General features: G+C 54.9%; 1 protein-coding gene across 10 annotated transcripts in view; it reads right to left on the bottom strand.

Moving 5' to 3' along the window:
• Window positions 1-20,972, bottom strand: part of CACNA1E (calcium voltage-gated channel subunit alpha1 E) — a 385,669-nt gene that overhangs the window by 354,631 nt on the left and 10,066 nt on the right. For 3 of the 10 annotated variants that reach the window (XM_089311232.1, XM_089311227.1, XM_089311230.1), the window contains exon 1: window positions 6,974-7,641. The exons of 2 other annotated variants lie outside the window; for them this stretch is intronic. In XM_089311232.1, the coding sequence (XP_089167358.1) occupies window positions 6,974-7,532 (559 nt within the window). In that variant the 5' untranslated portion in view covers window positions 7,533-7,641. Of the gene's footprint in view, window positions 1-6,973; window positions 7,650-20,972 lie in introns of those variants that run through there. 5 more of the 10 variants (XM_089311231.1, XM_089311237.1, XR_016218780.1 and 2 more) reach the window with 4 other exon arrangements.

The raw sequence follows: 20,972 nt of genomic DNA, 5'->3' as shown, positions 1-20,972 counted from the left end.
TGAGTGGCTGCCTTAGCTAGGAAGTTAGTTAGTTATTCCAAGAGTCCTTGAAAAGGTGTGCACCTTGAAAAGGTGTAAAAAATGTTGACATCCATGTGTGACTGTTCATAACACACAACTTCCAGACACTTTCTGAAGGTTCTTTACATGCACAGATTTCAAAAGTTCTGCAATAAGCTTATCTTTCAACTCCATTTTCCATGAACTCATAGTGCACTTATTGGTCCCTGCCAAGGGCAGAGCCATGAGGACAGGAAGCACTGCAGGTGCTACAGCCTACCTGCATGGCAGCCCAGAAGAGAGGAGGCCAGTCTGAGCCCAGCCATGGGGAGCTGAGGCCCCCCTGCAGAAGGGTCCCGGGCAGGACCACTGCAGACAGGCCAGGGCAGGGCCAGCTGGGTCAGCGGGGGCTGAGGCAAAGGAAGGGCAGTCAAGAGTGACAGGAGAGGAGGAGGAGGACAGCCCAGGGCTTGTGAATGGACAGGACTCTGTTACGTGTTGGAGTGGTCATGGACAGATTTGATGGTGGGAAAATTAGGAAACTCGAGGGCAATCCTGGGTGGGAGGTCATCAGAGCAAATATGGGGGAGGCTCGGCCCCAAGGAGGGGCTGCGGCTGGGTGGTTGCTGGGCCCATGCTGCTCCCTGCCTTCCCAGGAAGTCGTCAGCACCAGGTGTTAACCAGTAGCACCAGAAACATCTGCACAGCAGCCTCAGCTCCCCAGCCTGAGCTGCAGAGTGAACCCAAGCACGGGCACCAGGCCAGTGCTCAGCATAACCGAGCCCCTGCCTCCTCCTGGCCACAGTCCCAAGGTGGGGAGTTCTCAGACTCACCTGGTGGGCTTGGCCTCACCCCGGCCTTCTGAGCCAGGATGCCTGGGAGAGCAGAGGCTGCCCACTTGGGACAGGATGTCCTTTTTGAAGGACCCACCACGTGGGCAGATGCCCCTTGCATGTGCCCCAACACTGGCCCAAGGCCCTGGAGAAGGTAGGGTTCTAGCCACCAGTTCTAAGTCCAGAGGCACAAAACAGCCATGCCCAAGCCACCTCAAGGGCTGAAGCTGAGTGACACATCTGTGGCTGAGAGCTGTGACTCACCACGAGAGGCAGTGGGTGGCTGGAGCCCTGGGGCAGGGCGCAGAGTACAGCCTCATCCACCCAAAGAAGGGACTGAGGTCTCCCAGTACCTGGGAACCAGGCCCCAGCAGGAAGGAGAGAAACAGCAAGGCTGGAGCAAGGCCAGACAAGAACAGGCCCTCCAGGAATGGGAGGCCAGCAGCTCTCCCCACTGCAGACAAGCAGAGTGAAGAGCTCAGCCAGGGTGTCCTCAGGGCCACACCCCTCTGGGCCCAGGTGGCAAGGAAACCCCTCCACTATCCCAGGCAAGTGGTCCGGAAATCTCTAGGGAAGGCAGTGGGAGGGACAGAGCCGCATTCTCTTCCGAAAAAGGCCTGTCGTGGGCATCATCCTGCTTATTTCCCAAGAATCCTCTCTGAACTCCCAATCACTGTAGTGACTTAATTCAGCACACATCACTACTATGCAGGCACAGAGCCTGAAATGCTTGCCCTGCAACAATGCCGCCTAATGAGGGGCAGGGTGTGCTGCACTTCTTACGCTCCACTCTCCACACACCAGCATCAGCAGCTGAACTGCTCCTCACAGCAGCCCAAGCAATCAGGGAGATGAGGCCATTCTCACCCTGGCCTAAGGCCACCTCCCGGCATTGTCCTCGACGTCCCAACAAATAACCACCCAGCTGCTGCCACGTGGTGCTGCCACCACTGCCTGAACACACCTGTCACAGCCTGTGTCTCCACAGGCGCTACCGTCACTGCCTGAACACACCTGTCATAGCCTGTGTCTCCACAGGCGCTACCGTCACTGCCTGAACGCACCTGTCACAGCCTGTGTCTCCACAGGCGCTACCGTCACTGCCTGAACATACCTGTCACAGCCTGTGTCTCCACAGGCGCTACCGTCACTGCCTGAACATACCTGTCACAGCCTGTGTCTCCACAGGCGCTACCGTCACTGCCTGAACATACCTGTCACAGCCTGTGTCTCCACAGGCGCTACCGTTACTGCCTGAACACACCTGTCACTGCCTGTGTCTCCACAGGCGCTACCGTCACTGCCTGAACACACCTGTCACAGCCGGTGTCTCCACAGGCGCTACCGTCACTGCCTGAACACACCTGTCAAAGCCTGTGTCTCCACAGGTGCTACAGTCACTGCCTGAACACACCTGTCACAGCCTGTGTCTCCACAGGTGCTACCGTCACTGCCTGAATACACCTGTCACAGCCTGTGTCTCCACAGGCACCACCGTCACTGCCTGAACACACCTGTCACTGCCTGTGTCTCCACAGGTGCTACAGTCACTGCCTGAATACACCTGTCACAGCCTGTGTTTCCACAGGCACCACCGTCACTGCCTGAACACACCTGTCACTGCCTGTGTCTCTACAAGTGCTACAATGACTGAATACCCGTTACAGCCTGTGTCTCCACAGGTGCTACAGTCACTGAACATAGCTATTACTGCCTGGTGTCTCCACATGTGCTACAGTCACTGAATACACCTATTATTGCCTGGTGTCTCCACTCATGCACTTGTCTATTCACTGTTTCTCTCTCCCTGCAAGAGAATATAAATCTCACAAAAGTGGGTGTTTGGCCATGCTATTCACTGCAGTGTGCTCACACCAAGGTCAGTGCCAGCTCAGAGCAGCCTCAGGAGGCACCTGCAGAATGGTCAGGTGCTACATGATTGCTCCACTAAGTGGCTGCACTTAGTTTCACACCTGAGGCTCTGCCCCTATAAGCCCAGGCTCCTCTCCTCCACCCATTCTTGGGACACACAAGCCAGAATGTGGGCTCAGAGGTTGGCAGGCTGGCATTCCCACCTAAGTACTGATGCAGACGCACCCAGGGTCTGAACAGCTCCTTAACTCAAGTCTTGAGATCAGCAGAGAGAGCACCTGGAAGCTGGGCCTGTGTGCACCTGTCACTCAGGGTCCTCCTCTACAGAGTGGGTGAAGAGTTGTATGGATCTAGGATCATCACTTTCAAGGAAACAGCAACCAAGAAAAGTCAAGATCAGCTTGGTTCACTTTCTCTCAAGAAGCAGAAATGTAAACGGCTCCCCAATACTGTTTAAGAAGAAACAGATCCCTACTTAGTAAGTACAGCAAACACAGAAGTTTGTGGTATGACCAGAGTACCAGGGAGATGAGGAAGACAAGGAATGAGGGAACAGTGAGAGAGAAACAGGAACAGAGCAGCCATGGAGCTCAAAACGGGAAGAGGCCCCAGGTCCCAAGTGGATCACATCCTGGGGCCCTGAAGGAAGCACTGTCTCTTAGTTGTTCAGCCAGAGGAGGTGGAGAAAGACCAGATGCCTGGGGTAATCTGAAAGAAGAAATTTTTATAGGCGAGAGCCCAACACTTGAGGTCAAGAACCCCTCAGTTCTCACCACAGGCGCTTGCTCTAAGCAGGCAGCTTTGTGAATTCACCTGTGACCACAGGAAGGGCCCCAAAAGGAACCTAGGGATGCAAACACAGAGGCCTCTGCAGGCAGAGCCGTCTCTAACCCCGCTGCAGGCATGTCCATGTTGCTGAAGCACCAGAGCCCCACACTTGTCACCCAGCTTAGAAACACCCAGGAGCTCTTTGACAGATGCACTCCCCTGCTATGGGCTGTGTCCTTGCTGCCACATGACCGCTGTACCCGCATGCCTGCTCGGCCTGGGCAGGGAATTGGAGCAGCCCAAGAGAGGCCAGTGCAGTTTCAAAGGCCCAGTGATTGCAGAGAACGAGTCTTCACAGTAATAGGACATGGACACAGCAGGGCAGGCATCTCCCAGGTGCAGCCCCATCTGCTATAGGATAAGGACTGAACCCAGGCACAGTGTTCCAGGTTGCAGAATGGACCACATGCTCTCCTTCTGCCAGGCAGGTGCTTGGTACCAAATAAATAAATAAATAAATGGTTAGGGGTAGGCCTTGGGTCCGAACAACTCCTACTTGGTAACTCACACGCTGGGTGTATGTAACAGGACAGACCCTGGCTTTCCACAACCCAGCAAGGGCTCTCCTGTTTTCCTACTTTGTGGACCAGCTTCTCCCACTGTCCTGCCTCAAAGCCACCCCCAGCCCCAGTGCTCAGCCCTCCATGAGCACAGGTTCAGAATCCTGCTTCTTCCAGTTCTCTGGCTTGTATGGGGATGGGATGTACACAAGGAGAGGAACAGGCTCCCTCCTGGCCAGACAAGCCACCACCCACCCTGGCCCCTCTGTCTGACTCCCATCTCTGGCCCTGTCCACCCTCTACTGAGGAAGGAGACAGAGAAGTGACTCAGCTTAGGCATCTGCATGAAGCACTTGGAATGGCGGCACCTCAGGCAGTCGGAGCTGGGAGACCCTGCACAAAACTTACTCCCCCACAAGTGAGGTGAGGCCCACTTGGTAGTGACATCCATGGCCACACGGCTACCTGGTGCAGTTGAGCAGTCACCCACCCCACCCCACCCCCTCGCTGTCCTCCTCCTCCCCTTCTCAACCCCTAGCACAGCCTCCTTGCCCAGGTAAACAGCTGCACTACAGGGCAAGGGGAACCAAAGCGTGCCCGAAACACCTGGGATTGCCTCAGGCCCTGGGAGTGCCTTCCTGGTGCACAGGACCCAGGGCTCAGGCGGTCGCACGGCTGCTTCTGTTTTCCAAGGCTGTCAGGCCCTGAGAAAGGCAGGTTTCAGCAGCCAGGTGTATACATACTGGCATGCTGCCTCATCAGGAAAGCCCTCCACCCAGCCAGGGTCATGTGCACAGAACAGGAGCCAAGACAGAGACCCTCCAGGGGGGTCCGGGTGACCAGGCATGAGACGGGGGACCCAAGCTTTGCAGGCGCCAGGCAAGGCTGGGTCGAGCAGGATGGACCGGCGAACAGCCCCTCACTGCTGGGACTAAAGGGAAGAGCCATGCGCGGATGCCATCTACCCTGGCACAGAGGCAGCCTCCTGTGGAGAGAGCGGGACCTTCGGTCTGAGCTCCAGCTCCAGCTCCAGCTCCACCGAGGGAACCCGAGCAAAGCCCTGACTTCTCTGCACTCCCGTTTCCTCATCTACAGAACAAGGCTACCAGCTGAGCAGGGGCAGGGAGGGCTCACCACGACCCTGTCTGGAGCCTGTGTGGAGCACGTCTACAAACCGATAGGCACTCCTCAGACACCACTGTCTGGAGCCCCACAGGGACTCGGCGCCCGACAGACACCCCTGCGGCTCCAGGACGGAGGCGTGACTGACACATTCCGTACCAGCTTCGGCCTACACCGAGAGGCTTCCTGAACCTGTTTTCCAGTCAGCACCCAGACAACAGCATGGAGTCTGCCTGTGCCTTGCTCACTACACCCCCAGCCCTGCACAGTGCAGGGGCTCTGATCCATCTCAGCTGCTGCCATCAACACGGCACACAGCCTCCTGGGAGCCCCAAGCTCACAAACACCACAAAGACACAGAGATGGGACACCCCGTCTGACACCGTTGCAGTCAGAACACAGAGTTCCTGGGGAAGTGGGCATCTCTGAGGGCCAGGATGGGGGGAGGAATTCCCTGGAGGGAAGAGCTGACTTCAGAGAGAGCAGAAATGAAGTCCATGTTACCTTGAGCCAGGAAGAGCTACGCAGGAAAGCGTGGTGGGACTGAGTGGATGGAAGGTAAGGCCTCCTGCTGCTTGGGAACCCTCCCTCCTCGGAGGCCGTCCCTCGCAATCAGCCACCTTGGTCCACTCTCACAAGGGACCCCCACCTGGATGGTAAATGACGGGATCAGACTGAACCTTACAGCGGTGTAAAAGAAGGGAAGAGAACCGGGCAGGAGTGACTGCCCACCCCAAGTCCCACGCATCTGCGATCTCTCACAAGGGACCCCCACCTGGACGGTAAATGACAGGATCAGACTGAACCTTACAGAGGTGTAAGAGAAGAGAAGAGAACCGGGCAGGAGAGACTGCCCACCCCAAGTCCCACGCATCTGCGATCTCTCACAAGGGACCCCCACCTGGACGGTAAATGACAGGATCAGACTGAACCTTACAGCGGTGTAAAAGAAGGGAAGAGAACCGGGCAGGAGAGACTGCCCCACCCCAAGTCCCACGCATCTGCGAGCCCAGGCTCTGCTCTTCACTCTGCTTCCTCCAGGAAGTTTTCCCCAGGGCCCAGTACAGGAGGCTGTGGAGAGAAAGGGATGCTCTCACGTGAGCACCAGCACCGTGCCTTCCTTCCAGCAAACCCCACTCCTCCACCACCTGCACTGGCGGCTCTGGACCCACTGGTCTCGCCGGACAGCAGGAGTCACGGCACCAGACCAACACCTCCCAATCAAAAGGGAAGCCCCCAGCTCTGGATCAACGCCCACTGGAACTGGACCGCCCACCTACTTCAGGAAGGTAAGAAGCTGCCAACAGGGTGGGGGTTCCCCATTTTTCTCTCCTGGGTGCTCCATCCCCGGGGAGTAGCACACACCTGGCCAGAAAGCAGGTCCCTGCGTGACACAACTTCCCAAGCCCCCTTCCAGGAAGGGACACAGCCCACCCTGCACAGCCCAGTTGCCTCCAGAGACAGCAGCTTCCTCCCTGGAAACTTCGCGGGGCAGGCAGCATGTCCTCCAGGCCACGGCTCCAGGTACATCTGGGTGCCCTGAGACCAGGGGCCCCGCCGACCCGACCTGCCCTGCGATGCACCTGCCACCGCTGCTGCGCTGCGTGTGAAACCCAGCCGGTAAAGGCGCCTAAGCCTGCCGCCGCTCGCATCCCAGAAGCCGCGGGGTGCGGGTCGCCGGATCAGCAGAGAAGGGGCAGCAGCCCGCACCCCAGGAAGCCGCGGGGTGCGGGTCGCATGGAGCGGCAGGGAAGCGGCAGCAGCCGGGGTCTCCAAAGGCTCCGGAGCCCAGGACTAGGAGCGCCGCCGCCGGCTTACCTCCGAGGTGCGGAGTCCCTGTTCCCGACGCGGAGGCGCTTCGTCCCCAGGACGCTCCGGAGGGTTTAAGAGCAGGGGTGGGGGCGGGGGGGCGACAGGGGAGTAGGGGTTGGCGGGAGAGCAGAGGTGAGGGCAGCCCGCTGGAGGGAGCAGAAGGGCCCGGAGGGATCAGCCTCTGCCGCCTGCGGGAAAGGAACGATCGCCTGGCGACCAGCATGGACCAGGGGAAGATAGCGGAGCTATGCGCCCTGGGGGCTGTGGGGCGGGGCGCGAGGCGGGCCGCGGGGGCGGGGCAGGGGGCAGCCAGGGCTGGGTCCTGCGGGAAGACAAGGGAGGGGATGACCACAAGCGAGAAATTTGGGTCAGGGTATCCGTGGCCAAGTCCCGTTGCCTCCAACACGTGGCGGATCCCTCTTGCTCCTGACCCCGGAGACCCCACAGAGAGACCTCGCCAGGGGGCCTGACCTGAATGGTACAACTGCCTCTGAGGAGGACAAGGAAGGGGCGCCCCCAGGGCCTGAGGAAAGCCCATGTTCCAGGAGCAGGTGAGGAGCAGCATGCTTCCAGGGTCCTAAAGCCAAACCAGCTCCCCCGGGTCCTCTCCCATTCCCTGATCTGTGCATCTTTTCCTGTGCAAAGCAGAGAAGCTCCCAGAGCCCTGGGCCACTTCTGAGGGGCTGTGGTAGGGCCAGGCATGCAGCTGTCCCCGCTCCTGTGGGCTGGGGGTGGGGGAGAAGCGCAAGGGCATTCCGGGAGCCAAGACCAGCCTCCTCCTACAGGGCTCCGTGCAGCCGCTCAGCTCTTAGGGGGCTTTGCTCCCTGCACTCACTGCCTGCCCCGGACCCCACACCCAAGTTCTCCTTGTGTTCCCCTTGGCAGAGTCTGACAGAGGGGTAAAGGTCAGGGCTGGGCAGTCTTGACCAGCAGGGAGGCCCTGAACGTCCCACCTAGCCTGAGATGTCTGGGTGAGTCTGGCTTTCCCCAAGGCCGGACTTGAGCCCCCAAGTTAACTTTTTAAAACGCTCCCCTGAGGTGTAGGGGAAAGACGGGCTCCACATGCGTCCTCAGAGGTGGGCAGGGGTCCAGAGCCTCCACAGGCTGGCTCTCCCGTGTGAACGCCGGCCTTGCTGTGCTGCAGTCTGCTGGGCGTGTGTGTTCGTTCTGGCGCACGTGCTAGGCCCTGCACACACGAGGTCCCCACCCCGGGCAGGGCTGGAAGACAGCTCCTCCAAGAAGCACAAGGTGAGCTGGTGGGGGAGGGACACGCCCACTTTAGGAGACTATTCATGGAATCTGCCAGAGGCCACGGACCTAAAATACAGTCCTCACCCCTCCTGTCACTTCTGCAACACAGTCACGGACGGCACAGGCGCCAGGCACAATCACATGACACACAGACGTGGTACAGGCACCAGGTACAATCACACATGGACACGGCACAGGCACAATCTCACACAGACGTGGTACAGGCACAATCACGCACACACTCAGACATGGTGCAGGTACCAGGCACCGAGGCCCTTCTCCCATTGTAGTGAGCAGAGCAATCATACCACAATGTTTGGGTTTCTTTTCAATTAAAAGTTTAAGGAGCCGGGACAGCAGAAGGCTTTCCTGGCTTCTCCTTCAGAGAAGAGCATCCTCCACAAAACAAATAGTAACTGTGCCACAAACAAGACTGTCCCTGCGCCCACTCGCACCACAGGGCTGTGTGCATCCCACCGCAGACTATATCCACTGGACCGCAGGGCTGGCCCGATCCTCTACCCCCTGGACACACCGGTTGCCTGTCTGGCTACAGCAACAACTCACCAGGACAGCACGATTCCTTCCAGACACAGCACCTGGGTTGTCACAGTTAAACAAGTAGCGGCTTTGCCTGGGGGTCAGAGATGCAGTTGCACATGGGGCCTGTCTCCTCCTTCTCTCCAAACACCAGGCAGGGAAAGGGTCCTGGGCTTCAGCCAGACCTGTGCTCCCACTGTGCCCCCTGCAGGTCTTGGTCCTGGGGTCCTGGCTTCAAAGAAAAGACCCTGGTTTAATAATTCAGGCTGCCTGGGTGCCACATGGTAGCCATGGCAACCAGCTCCCTGACATCTAGCTGTAGTCAGGATGGTGTTGGAAGGGGAAGAGTCTTTCTCTTTGGAAAAGGGAGAGGAGAGAGGAACAGACACCCCCCGCAGGCTTCACCTGCATTTGCGCCACATCCCATCCTGACACAGGTTGCCCTGCTCGTCCCCCTCTCTGCTTCCTTCCAGCCTCATCTCCCTGTCCAGGAGATGCGGGTTCCTGGCTCTGCCCCCAAAGCAGCACCGTGGGATGCTGGCAGATTCCTTGGGCTTTGCTTTGCCTCAGTCTCCTTTCCTGTAAAATAAAGGCTTCCTGCAACTCCACCAACACACAGTCCTCTGGCCCACCCCTGTCTCTGTACCTGTCAGCCCCTCTTCTGGCTGTCCCTGTGCCCCACCTCTGCCCATCTGCTTCCTCTCCCTCTCTCTCCCTCCCCCTCCCCCAGTGTCCCATCAGCCCCTCTCCCAGCTATTCTCCTGGCCCAGGCCACAGCCACACATCTGCCCCCTCCACTCCTACCCCAGAGATTCTCGGAGCCCCTCCCACAAGTGCCTGGGTCAGCCCCGCTGTGCCTGTCTCATAGTGTGATGGTCACCAGATCGCCTTCCAATGGCGGTGAGCTCAACACAGGCATGAATATGGCCCTGCTGAGGTCGTCTCAGGTGGCTGTTGAATGGAGGGTCAGTGACTAAAACCTTAGGTTTCTGAGTCCCTGCATGTTGAAGACTCAAGATGCAGGAAGAGCACCCAGTGGGAGGACAGAGTGGAGCCTGCCACACACAGTCGGGGCAGGTTGGGGGGAAGACCTGATCCCCAGAGAAAGAGAGAGCGCATCCATCTTCTGGCTCACTTCCCAAAAAATTACAGCAGCTAGGACTGCGCCAGGCTGAAACCAGGTCCCAGGAACTGCGTCCAGGTGTCTCTTGTGGACAGCAGAGACCCGTTACATGAACCATTATTGCTGCCTCCCAAGGTCTGCACTGGCAGGAAGCTGGACTAAGGAGCCAGAGCCAGGACGCAAACCCAGGCACTCTGAGTGGGATGTGGGCACCTTGACTGTTAGGCCAAACACCTGCTCTGGTGACGTGCCCTCTCAGACACCCGATGTGACAGGAACAGCTCTCAGAGGGGATGAAGGCGGCCCCTGAGGGGTGAGGAGGGAGAGTGCTGTCAGCCCACCACTCATCTCTGCATCTAACACGTCTGGGCCATGGCAAAGGTGCACATGCAGCTGCCAGAGTTCTGCCCAACGTGTCCTGCCTTCCTCCCTCCTGGGCACAGGGCCACGACGGAGCAGACGGAGGCTGGGCCGGTGCTGCCAGGGGCACAGGGCCAGGTGGACAGTGCCTCAGGCCCTGCTGGGAGACACCGGTGCAGATTTCTGTCCTTCAGGAAGCAACTGCTTTAGAAACAGGAAAGAGAAGATTCTCTGGCCGTCATCTTGCAATGGTAAAACAGGACCCACGCACGTAAGATGCTGAGCTTCAGAAGTGAGGAACGCCAGAATCAGAAGGCAGGCCTTCTTTCAGGCACTCCCTCAGCAATCTGCTTCCAGGTGGACATGACACAAAGGCCCAGCCATGAGTGCACACGCAATCCCTCGCACCTATGGGCACAGAGCTTGCGTCCACAGGGACAGCCTCAGCATGGGCCAAGCTCTGCGTGGGCTGCAGCCCCCATCCGTAACCCAGGAACCCGGCCTGCCTGGCTGAGGCTCCAGCCTCCACACAGCTTCTCCTCAAGTAATCTTCAGTCCAGACGGAGCTGCCCACCCTCACGGATCTGCCAAATGACACAGTCATCTTGATGCATGCACAAGCTGAGTGACACATTTCATTAGCAGACGCCACCAGTGCCCCCTCCCCCAGCGCAACATTCACATGTCCCTCACGCGGATGACAGGCTGGCAAGCTTCCGAGAGAGATGAGGCCTAAAGCAGAAAGCTAGGGAGGAGACAGAGGGAGGCAGAGAGACACTGCTTTGTAAAAAGGCTCACTCCAACCTGTGCTGTGTCCACTCAGAGAAGTTCAATGCGGGTCCAGGTCAAGTCCTCCCTCCCCATGGGAAGGCATCTCCTGCTGGTGGAAAATCTGACTACTGCCCAATTTATGCACTAGAAACCTGGTATGAGAAAAAGAAACCATGCTGTACAGCAAACCATCCTATACCCACAAACCACCCCATACACACAAAGCATCCTATATACCCCAACCATCCTGTAGACCCAAACCATCCTATACAGACTACCCCATATATACAAATCATCCTGACACACAAACCATCCTATACACCCAGCCACACTACACACAACAATTCTATATACACAACCATCCTATACATGCAACCATCCAATACACACAACCACCCTATATACAACCACCCTATACACCAGCCACCCTACACAAACCATCCTATACACACAACCATCCTATACACTCAACCATCCTATACACACAACCACCCTATATACAACCACCCTATACACCAGCCACCCTACACAAACCATCCTATACAGACTACCCCATACATACAAATCATCCTGACACACAAACCATCCTATACACCCAGCCACCTACACACAACAATTCTATATACACAACCATCCTATACATGCAACCATCCAATACACACAACCACCCTATACATACAACCACCCTATACACCAGCCACCCTACACAAACCATCCTATACACACAACCATCCTATACACTCAACCATCCTATACACACAACCACCCTATATACAACCACCCTATACACCCAGCCACCCTACACAAACCATCCTATACAGACTACCCCATATATACAAATCATCCTGACACACAAACCATCCTATACACCCAGCCACCTACACACAACAATTCTATATACACAACCATCCTATACACGCAAACATCCTATACACACAACCACCCTATATACAACCACCCTATACACCAGCCACCCTACACAAACCATCCTATACACACAACCATCCTATACAACTACCTGATATACACAACCATCCTACACAATCATCCTATACACACAATCCTATACACACAACCATCCTACACAATCATCCTATAAATCATCCTATACACACAACCATCCTACACACACAACCATCCTATACACACAATCCTATACACACAACCATCCTATACACCCAGCCACTCTATATACACAAACTATCCTATACACAGCCATCCTATACACACAACTACCCTATATACAACCACCCTATACACACAAACCATCCTACACACAACCACCCTATACACCCAGCCACCCTACACAAACCATCCTATACAGACTACCCCATATATACAAATCATCCTGACACACAAACCATCCTATACACCCAGCCACCTACACACAACAATTCTATATACACAACCATCCTATACACGCAAACATCCTATACACACAACCACCCTATATACAACCACCCTATACACCAGCCACCCTACACAAACCATCCTATACACACAACCATCCTATACACTCAACCATCCTATACACACAACCACCCTATATACAACCACCCTATACACCAGCCACCCTACACAAGCCATCCTATACAGACTACCCCATACATACAAATCATCCTGACACACAAACCATCCTATACACCCAGCCACCCTACACACAACTATTCTATATACACAACCATCCTATACATGCAACCATCCAATACACACAACCACCCTATACATACAACCACCCTATATACAACCACCCTATACACCCAGCCACCCTATACAAACCATCCTATACAAACCACCATCCTATACACTCAACCATCCTATACACACAACCACCCTATATACAACCACCCTATACACCAGCCACCCTACACAAACCATCCTATATACACAACCATCCTATACAACTACCTTATATACACAACCATCCTACGCAATCATCCTATACACACAATCCTATACACACAACCATCCTACACACCCAGCCACTCTATATACACAAACTATCCTATACACAGCCATCTTATACACACAATTACCCTATATACAACCACCCTATACACACAAACCATCCTACACACAACCACCCTATTCAACAAGCCACCCTATACAAACCATCCTATACACACAACCATCCTATACACACAACCATCCTATACAACCACCTTATACACACAACCATCCTACATAATCATCCTATACACACAAATCATCCTATACATACAACTACCCTATACACCCAGCCATCCTATACACACAAACCATCCTATACACACAATCCTATACACACAACTACCCTATATACAACCACCCTATACACACAAACCATCCTATACACAACCATCCTATACATAACCACCCTATACACCCAGCCATCCTATACAAACCATCCTATACACACAACCACCCCATACAACCACCTTATACACACAACCATCCTATACACACAAACCATTCTATGCACTCAGCCATCCTACATACAACCACCCTATACATATACAACCCTATACATACAACCACCCTATACATCCAGCCACCCTACACACAAAACACAAACCATCCTATACACACAACTATCCTACACAATCATCCTGTACACAGAAATCATCCTACACACACAACTATCCTACACAATCATGCTATACACACAAACCATCCTATACACAATCATCCTATACAACTACCTTATACACCCAACCATCCTACACAATCATCCTATACACACAAACCATCCTATACAACCACCTAATACACACAACCATTCTATACAAACTACGCTATACACGCAAACCATCCTATATAAACCATCCTATACACCCAGCCACCCTATACACACAAACCATCATATACACAGAACCATCCTATACACACAAACCACACTACACACACAAACCATGCCTCTTTCCACTCAAATGATCTCTTGAGCACAATGCCTCAGACAAACCCAGGCTCTTTCTCCACCCCGAGAACACAGCCAGAAAGTGTGTGGCAGTGGGCTCCCCGCACCCTGCTCCTTCCGTGGGCAAATACACCCCAAACAGACCATCACTGAAACACAGCCGCCAGCAGGACCCTGCCCAACGTGGCTGCTGTGTGTGTTGCTTGGAGACCAGTGGTGCTTTGGATTGCCAAGTTTCCATGGTTACCTCCTTGGCGGGAGCTGGGTAGTTGAACTCTGGGGTTTATGCTCAGCAGGTGTTCGTCCACCTGCCTCAAGCATCATCAGCCTTCAGTTACAGTTTCAAGTCTCCTGGAACAGTCAGTCCCTTCCCGGGGCTCTGTTCATGCCTTGGAAAGGGTGAAATCTGAGAAGGGAACCTCAGGCTGCAGCATGCAGGCTGCCCCAAACAGACTCCCCCATTCAGCACCCTGTTGCAGCCCAGACTGGATCTGCCCAGCTGCAGCCCAGGGTGTTGGCTAAGCCATTGGCGGAGTTGACCAGGGAGCAGAGTGGAAGGTTCTGGGGTCACCTGGGCTCCCTCAGCTTGGCCCCCACTAAGTCACACCTGAGCCTGGCAGGTGACCCAAGCTCCCAGCTTCCTGTCTACATAAGCTGCAGACTCTCTCCTCTCCCCTTCTCTTTCCCTCTTCCTCCCTCCCGCTCACCCTCCCTTCCCCCCACCCCTTCCTCTTTTCTTCTGTCGTCTCTCTGCCTCTCCCCTCCCTCTTCCTTCCTCCCTCTCGTTCCCCCTCCACCCTCACCCCTTCCTCTCTTCCTCTGTTGTCTCTCTGCCCCTCCCCTCCCTCTTCCTCCCTCCCTCTCATCCCCCCTCCACCCTCACCCCTCCCTCTCTTCCTGTTGTCTGCCTCTCCCCTCCCTCTTCCTTCCTCCAGCTCGTCCCTCCTCCCCCTCCCTTCCTCTCTTCCTGTTGTCTCTCTGCCTCTCCCCTCCCTCTGCCTCCCTCCCTCTAATCCCCCTCCATCCTCACCCCTCCCTCTCTTCCTGTTTCTCTGCCTCTCCCCTCCCCCTTCCTCCCTCCCTCTTGTCCCCCTCCACCCTCACCCTTTCCTCTCTTCCTCTATCGTCTGCCTCTCCCCTCCCTCTTCCTCCCTCCCTCACCCCTTCTCTCCTTCCTCTCTTCTTCCTTCCCTTCCTCTGCCCATCTCCTCCCCCTCCCCCTTGCTGACCTCCCCTCCCGCTCTCCTGTCTCCCCTCACTGTGGCAGCATAGCAGTGGTGTCTGTGCCCTCATCCTCTCTCAGGCACAGCCGGGGCTTCAGCCACGCTCCATGTCCTGCACGGTCACCAGTCTGTTTTCTGAACTTTTCATCATCTCCAGCTGAAACTCTGTCCCCGCCAAGCCCTGCCTCCTGGCCCCTGCTTCCTGTCCCTGCAGACTTGGCACTCTGTGCCTGGGGCCACGGCCTCAGCCTATCTTCCTCATGTAGACTGTCCCGGACTCCTGGGCGCAGCAGCAGGTACGGGAGCTCCCTTCTTGTTTAAGACTGAATCACACCCATTCATGAGACCTTTGTCTCGCTCAACCAGTCCGCTCTGCTGGACCCTCTGTGCTACTGTGAGCTGCACTGTCTCAGGCTGGCAGTGCAGGGCCTTGGTTCTCCTGGGTGTGCTCAGGATGCAGCTGCTGGCTCCTGCAGTGATGCTGGGGTTACTTCTGGAGGAAGCTGCCAGAAAAGGACCTTTCCCAGTGTCTGACAGAGCTATTCCCCAGGACTGCAGACTGGGGACCCTTGCCCTGGGGTCCAGGGAGCTCTCCCCGTCTCTGAAGTGGGGCCCAGCCATGGCGCTTGTCTGCACATGGGTGCCACTACCATAACAGGTGCATACCCTTTGGGCCCTGTCCCAGGCAGGGCGGACATGGAAAGCAGAGCAGCCCCAGCCCACCCCACTAGTCCCTGTGTGAACCGGTGTGTGCCAGCCCTGGCGTTTGGGTGGCTTCTGATGAAGCATTGGTGTGGCATGCTGATGGTGGGGACAGGCTCACTTGCCTGTATGTGCAGGGTGAGAATAGGCCTCCTGCAGAGCTGGTGCACAGGAGCTGCTCTGTCACCTGCACACCTTGCCCTCTGGGCCCCTTCTCCATCTGCTGCTATCACAAGGCTCTGTGAGATCCAAATCTGGCCTGGGAAGGACCCTGGGAAGGACCACAGCCAGGCAGACAGTGGCCATACTGCCAGACCCTGCCAAAGGCCACTGTGGGGAAGCCTGCAGCTGCCCCAGCTCCACAGGTCCTTCACTGCAGGGTCTGACCTCTGCTGGGTGATCAGAATCTCAGCTCTGCCGTCTGCTGCAGGCCAAAGTCTCTGGAAAAGTCAGGTGACCTAGAGACTGCTGCTTAATTAACTCACGAACCTGAAGTGACTGCGTTCTTGCACTCAGGGGCTGGCTCACCGCATGGTGCATCTGCGAGAACAGGGTTCCCAGAGGCTGCCCAAAAGGTGGGACCAAGACAGAAGGGGCTGTGAGGGCCGCCCTCCCAGCCACCAGGCGTCCAGGTGCACACCCATCACAAGGCAGAGCGCACTGCCCACCGTCCCATCATGCTCACCTATTTCAAAATGTTATAACTATAAACCGTTTTTGTCAACTTAGACTATTTTTAAATGGAGCTCAATTCTAGGCACCAAATATTGGCCTGGTGTCGCCATATCTTAGCAGCTAACCCTCTAACCAAGGAGGGCTCTCACGGTAAAATTTTTAAAAATGTTCATTCAAGAAATACAGGAAGTACCACATTGTTATTCTTATTTTTTCTGTGTTGTAAAGGCAGAAACATTGAACTGTCAGGGTGACCCAGATTTCAGTCACAGAGACTTGCTGTTGATGACAGGCGGTGTGAGGGGGCAGCAGTGGGCATCTGCTGGCACTTAAGACTTGCACGGCTCTCATGGAGTATCTGGGCTCAAGTCTCAGCTCTGGCTGCTGACTCCAGCTTCCTGCTAATGCACACCCTGGGAGGCAATGTGGAAGTCTCAAGTACTTAAGTCCCTGCCACCTATAGGGGAGACCTGGATTGAGCTCTAATCTTCAGTTCTGGGTCATCCAGGGCCATTATGGGCATTTGGGGAGTGAACCAGTGAATAGGAGCTTGCTCTCTGTCTCTCAAGTAAATAAAAAATAGATAAAAATTTTAACTTACCATGTGACCCTGAGAAATTGGCCACAGCACTCAGCCTTGGTCTTCTCGCGTGAGGTGTGAGCTTGTGGAGCCAGGGGTGGGGGGGGCGGCATTGCAGCCAAGGCCTGGCACCTGGGAGTCCGTGCAGTGCAGGCACCAGGGACCGAGGCCCAAAAAGCGCTCTTCACACAATGGATCAAGAGAGTAAAACAGAACCAGCAGCTACCCTGGATGAACAATTTTAGGAGTGGACTCTGCTGGGTTAGAAAGCTCTGAGGACAGGAGCCAGTGCTGTGGTGTAGCAGTGCCAGCATCCCATATGGGTGCTGGATTGAGTCCCGGCTGCTCCATTTCTGATCTGGCTCTCTGCTATGGCCTAGGAAAGCAGCAGAAGATGGCCCAAGTCCTTGAGCCCCTGCACCCACATGGGAGACCCAGAGGAAACTCCTGGCTCCTGGCTTTGGATTGGCACAGCTCCAGCTGTTGCAGCCAGTTGAGAAGTAAGCCAGCCAATGGAGGACCTCTCTCTCTCTCTGCCTCACCTTCTTTCTCTGTGTAACTCTGACTTTCAAATAAATAAATCTTTTTTAAAAAAAGATGTATGGCACATAATATGTATATGATAAATGTTAAAAAAAAAAAAAAAAAAGAAAAGAAAGCACTAATGACAGACATGTGGGGTGACAGGCATGGCTGTGGCTAAGGGTCCAGAGTCCCCTGGGGCGGCCATGGAGCTGATGGCTCCTGCCCAGGAGGAGAGAAAAGCCCTACCCAGCCGTGTCCTCACTTTTGTGGTGTCAAATTCTAACTCCAGTCAAGGTGTCAGTCAGGACCCTGCCCCATGATTTAACCGGATTAAACCCCTCAGCTTTCAGCCGCATCCACCTGGTGGAGCTCCCAGCTAGGATGTGAGTCCCTGTGCTTAGGGGAAAGCTCAGATCCTCAGAGCTGCCCCTTCTAGCACCTCACTCCCAGCATTCCACACTGTGCACTGGGAGCCCCACCCCGAGGTATTCTCTGCATGGCTTTAAGACCACCTGCTGTGAATTTTACAGCCACAAACTTACAGGCCTTGTGTTCGGCTCAGGCCCAGGGCTCTGCACTGGTTTCCTGTGATGTACTGAGCTAGGCACTGCTGAGTAGGCAAGTTGTTCAGGAATCCAGTCTAGCCTTCAGCATCATCACAGACCAGTAGAGAAGACAAGAACAATTACTAGAGATATCCCATGGACACCTCAGCCCACGGAAGCTCAGTGCTCGGGGAGGTTTAGAAATATCATGGAGCTTCACAAAGTTCATGTAAAACACACATTATGGAAAAATTATGCACAGATCTCAACTATTTTTTGCAACAAAATAAACTTACCTTTTAATTCTATTTTCTATGAACTCTGAAGGCCCCTCATGATGAGATTAGCAATAGCTGATTGGTGTGAAAGTCACACAGAAGACGCACATGGGCACCAGGTCCAGGGCCCGCACTTCCCAGGATTCAGGGTGTGGAATCCTATCAGTGTTGCCACTCCCCAAGCTGCTGTAGACACAGTCCTGCCCTCCTAGGGACAAGCCCTGCCCTGCTGGGGACCTCATGGTGCGACTGGAGACGGGAGATACTGCCCCACTGGCCCGTACATCTATCCTGCGGACAGGGCTGCTTGCCAAGCGGGCTCGCAGGCTAGGAGAAGCACCCCATCGCTGCCTCACATGCCTGGCTCCAGAGCGAGCAGTGCCATACTAGGCTCAACACTTGGGCAGGAAATACCTCAGAGCTGCCGCTGCTGACCGGTGAGCCCCTGCCCAGCCTCAGCTCAGCTCAAGCAAGGCTCTGTCGGGGGTAGAGTTGAGAAAACACTGCTGAAGGACTCTGGAGACCAAAACTCACCCCAGGAGGGCGTTCACACAGCTGCGCTCCCTGCTGAACCTCGGCACCCATGGGGGATGGGCCCAGTGCTCCCAGATGCTTACATCGCTCAGGTGCAACCCCTGACACCACCTAAGGCAGCATAAATGCCCCAGCATCACTCAGGAAAGCCCGTTCTGCACAGGCACTGGCTGGATCCTATGGACACTCCCCGCAGGTCTGTGCCTGCGGGGGGCTGGAGCAGGGTAAGCCCTCCACAGACCAAACCACCGCCACCCACTCTTCGGAGCCCTGAGAGCTCTGAGGACTGCACAAAGCAGGTGATTCTGGAGAGGAGCAAACCCGGAGCGAGGGGCCGGCCTGACTGGGTTTGCAGTGCACTGTGGTGCTGCCTGAGGGGACCATGGCTATGGCGTGCAGGTGGGCAACGCCTGCGGCTCTAGCAGCAAGTCTACCTCTTTCGAACCAAAGGCTGCTGGGAAATGAGGGGGAACCGTGAAGGAAGGAACAAGAGAAGGAGAACTCACACTGTGTTGTGAACCAAGCCAGGTCAACTGGCCGAATTCTGACCCACACACAAGTGCGACACACAAAGGCAAGATGGCAGCCGTGGCTTAAAGAGCTGCTCTGAGACGCGTCCATCCCCAGCCCAGGCACAGCAGTTGGCATCCAGAGTCTGAACAAAGTTAACCATCTGCCAAAACAAGATGTCAACACTCTTCAGAGAAACCAACACAATTCGGGGCCTTCACATCACACTCACGATGTCCAGCATGCAGCCCTCAGGAGCTCAACAAAAGAAGGCAGGGGATGTGTGATGGGGACATGATGTGGACATGTGATGGGACACAACAGGACTGTGACAGGGACACGTGACGGGGACACGAGAGCTGCTCTCAAGGTACAGCATGAGCGGCACAGTCCAGCCCTGGGGTGTCTGGGGTTGAGGTCAGACGAGGTGAAACAAATGCCTGTGATGCGTCAAAGGGGAGAGAACACAGGCAATAAAACAGACTCGGCCATGTGGGCAATCCTCAGGAAACGGAAAACACCTACAAGGGCTAAAATGATAATAATATAACACTAAGACACATTAACTATTAGTAATTATTAATTAATAATATTATAGTTGGGGCCGGCACCGTGGCTCACTTGGTTAATCCTCTGCCTGCAGCGCCGGCATCCCATATGGGTGCCGGATTCTGTCCTGGTTGCTCCACTTCCAGTCCAGCTCTCTGCTGTGGCCCAGGAAGGCAGTGGAGGATGGCTCGGGTGCTCGGGCCCTGCACCCGCATGGGAGACCAGGCTCCTGGCTTCGGATCGGCATAGCTCTGGCCGTGGTGGCCATTTGGGGGGCGAACCAATGGAAGGAAGACCTTTCTCTCTGTCTCTCTCACTGTCTAACTCTATCTGTCAAAATAATAATAATAACATAGTTAATAATAAACCAGCAAAGTTGTAGGACTAACGGGCAACATACAAAAACTCATTCTACTTTTGTATAGCAGCAGCAAACAACTAGAAAATGCACTTAGAATATCAATATCTATTTTTAATGGATCTGATTATAGTCGCAAGGCAGCGTGTGTAAGAACACATGAGGCAGCGTGTGGCGCTGCATGTGTGGCAGTGGCCCTGCAGTGCTACCATGAAACACGTGCCAAGGAGCACGGCAAGCTCAGCCATCAGTAGCCAGGAGGAAGAAAGGAGCAGAGATTATTAGTTAATCTCAATGTTGAGCCAACAGACAAAGTAATCAGCAGAGGAAAACCACAAATCCATCATCTCAGTACCCAGAAAACACCGGAACAAGGCAGACAGCACGTCCCTCAGGTAGGGCCAATGCCAGCAGAGCAGAGGGAGCACCCGGGGTAAGGATCTCAAAACTCAAGAATAATCACTGGGAAACCTACAAGTGACAAGAAAGACTGGAGAGGCGGCAGGTGCTGGAGAAACGTGAGTAGGAGTCTAATGAAGAGAAAACACTACTTCCTGCAGTAGAATACAGTGCCCAGGATCAAGC

Source organism: Oryctolagus cuniculus, chromosome 13 (genome assembly GCF_051225735.1).
Source record: "Oryctolagus cuniculus isolate XC-2025 breed Fujian yellow rabbit chromosome 13, ASM5122573v1, whole genome shotgun sequence".
Taxonomy (NCBI): Eukaryota; Metazoa; Chordata; class Mammalia; order Lagomorpha; family Leporidae; genus Oryctolagus; species Oryctolagus cuniculus.
This window is presented reverse-complemented; position numbering and strand designations above follow the sequence as displayed.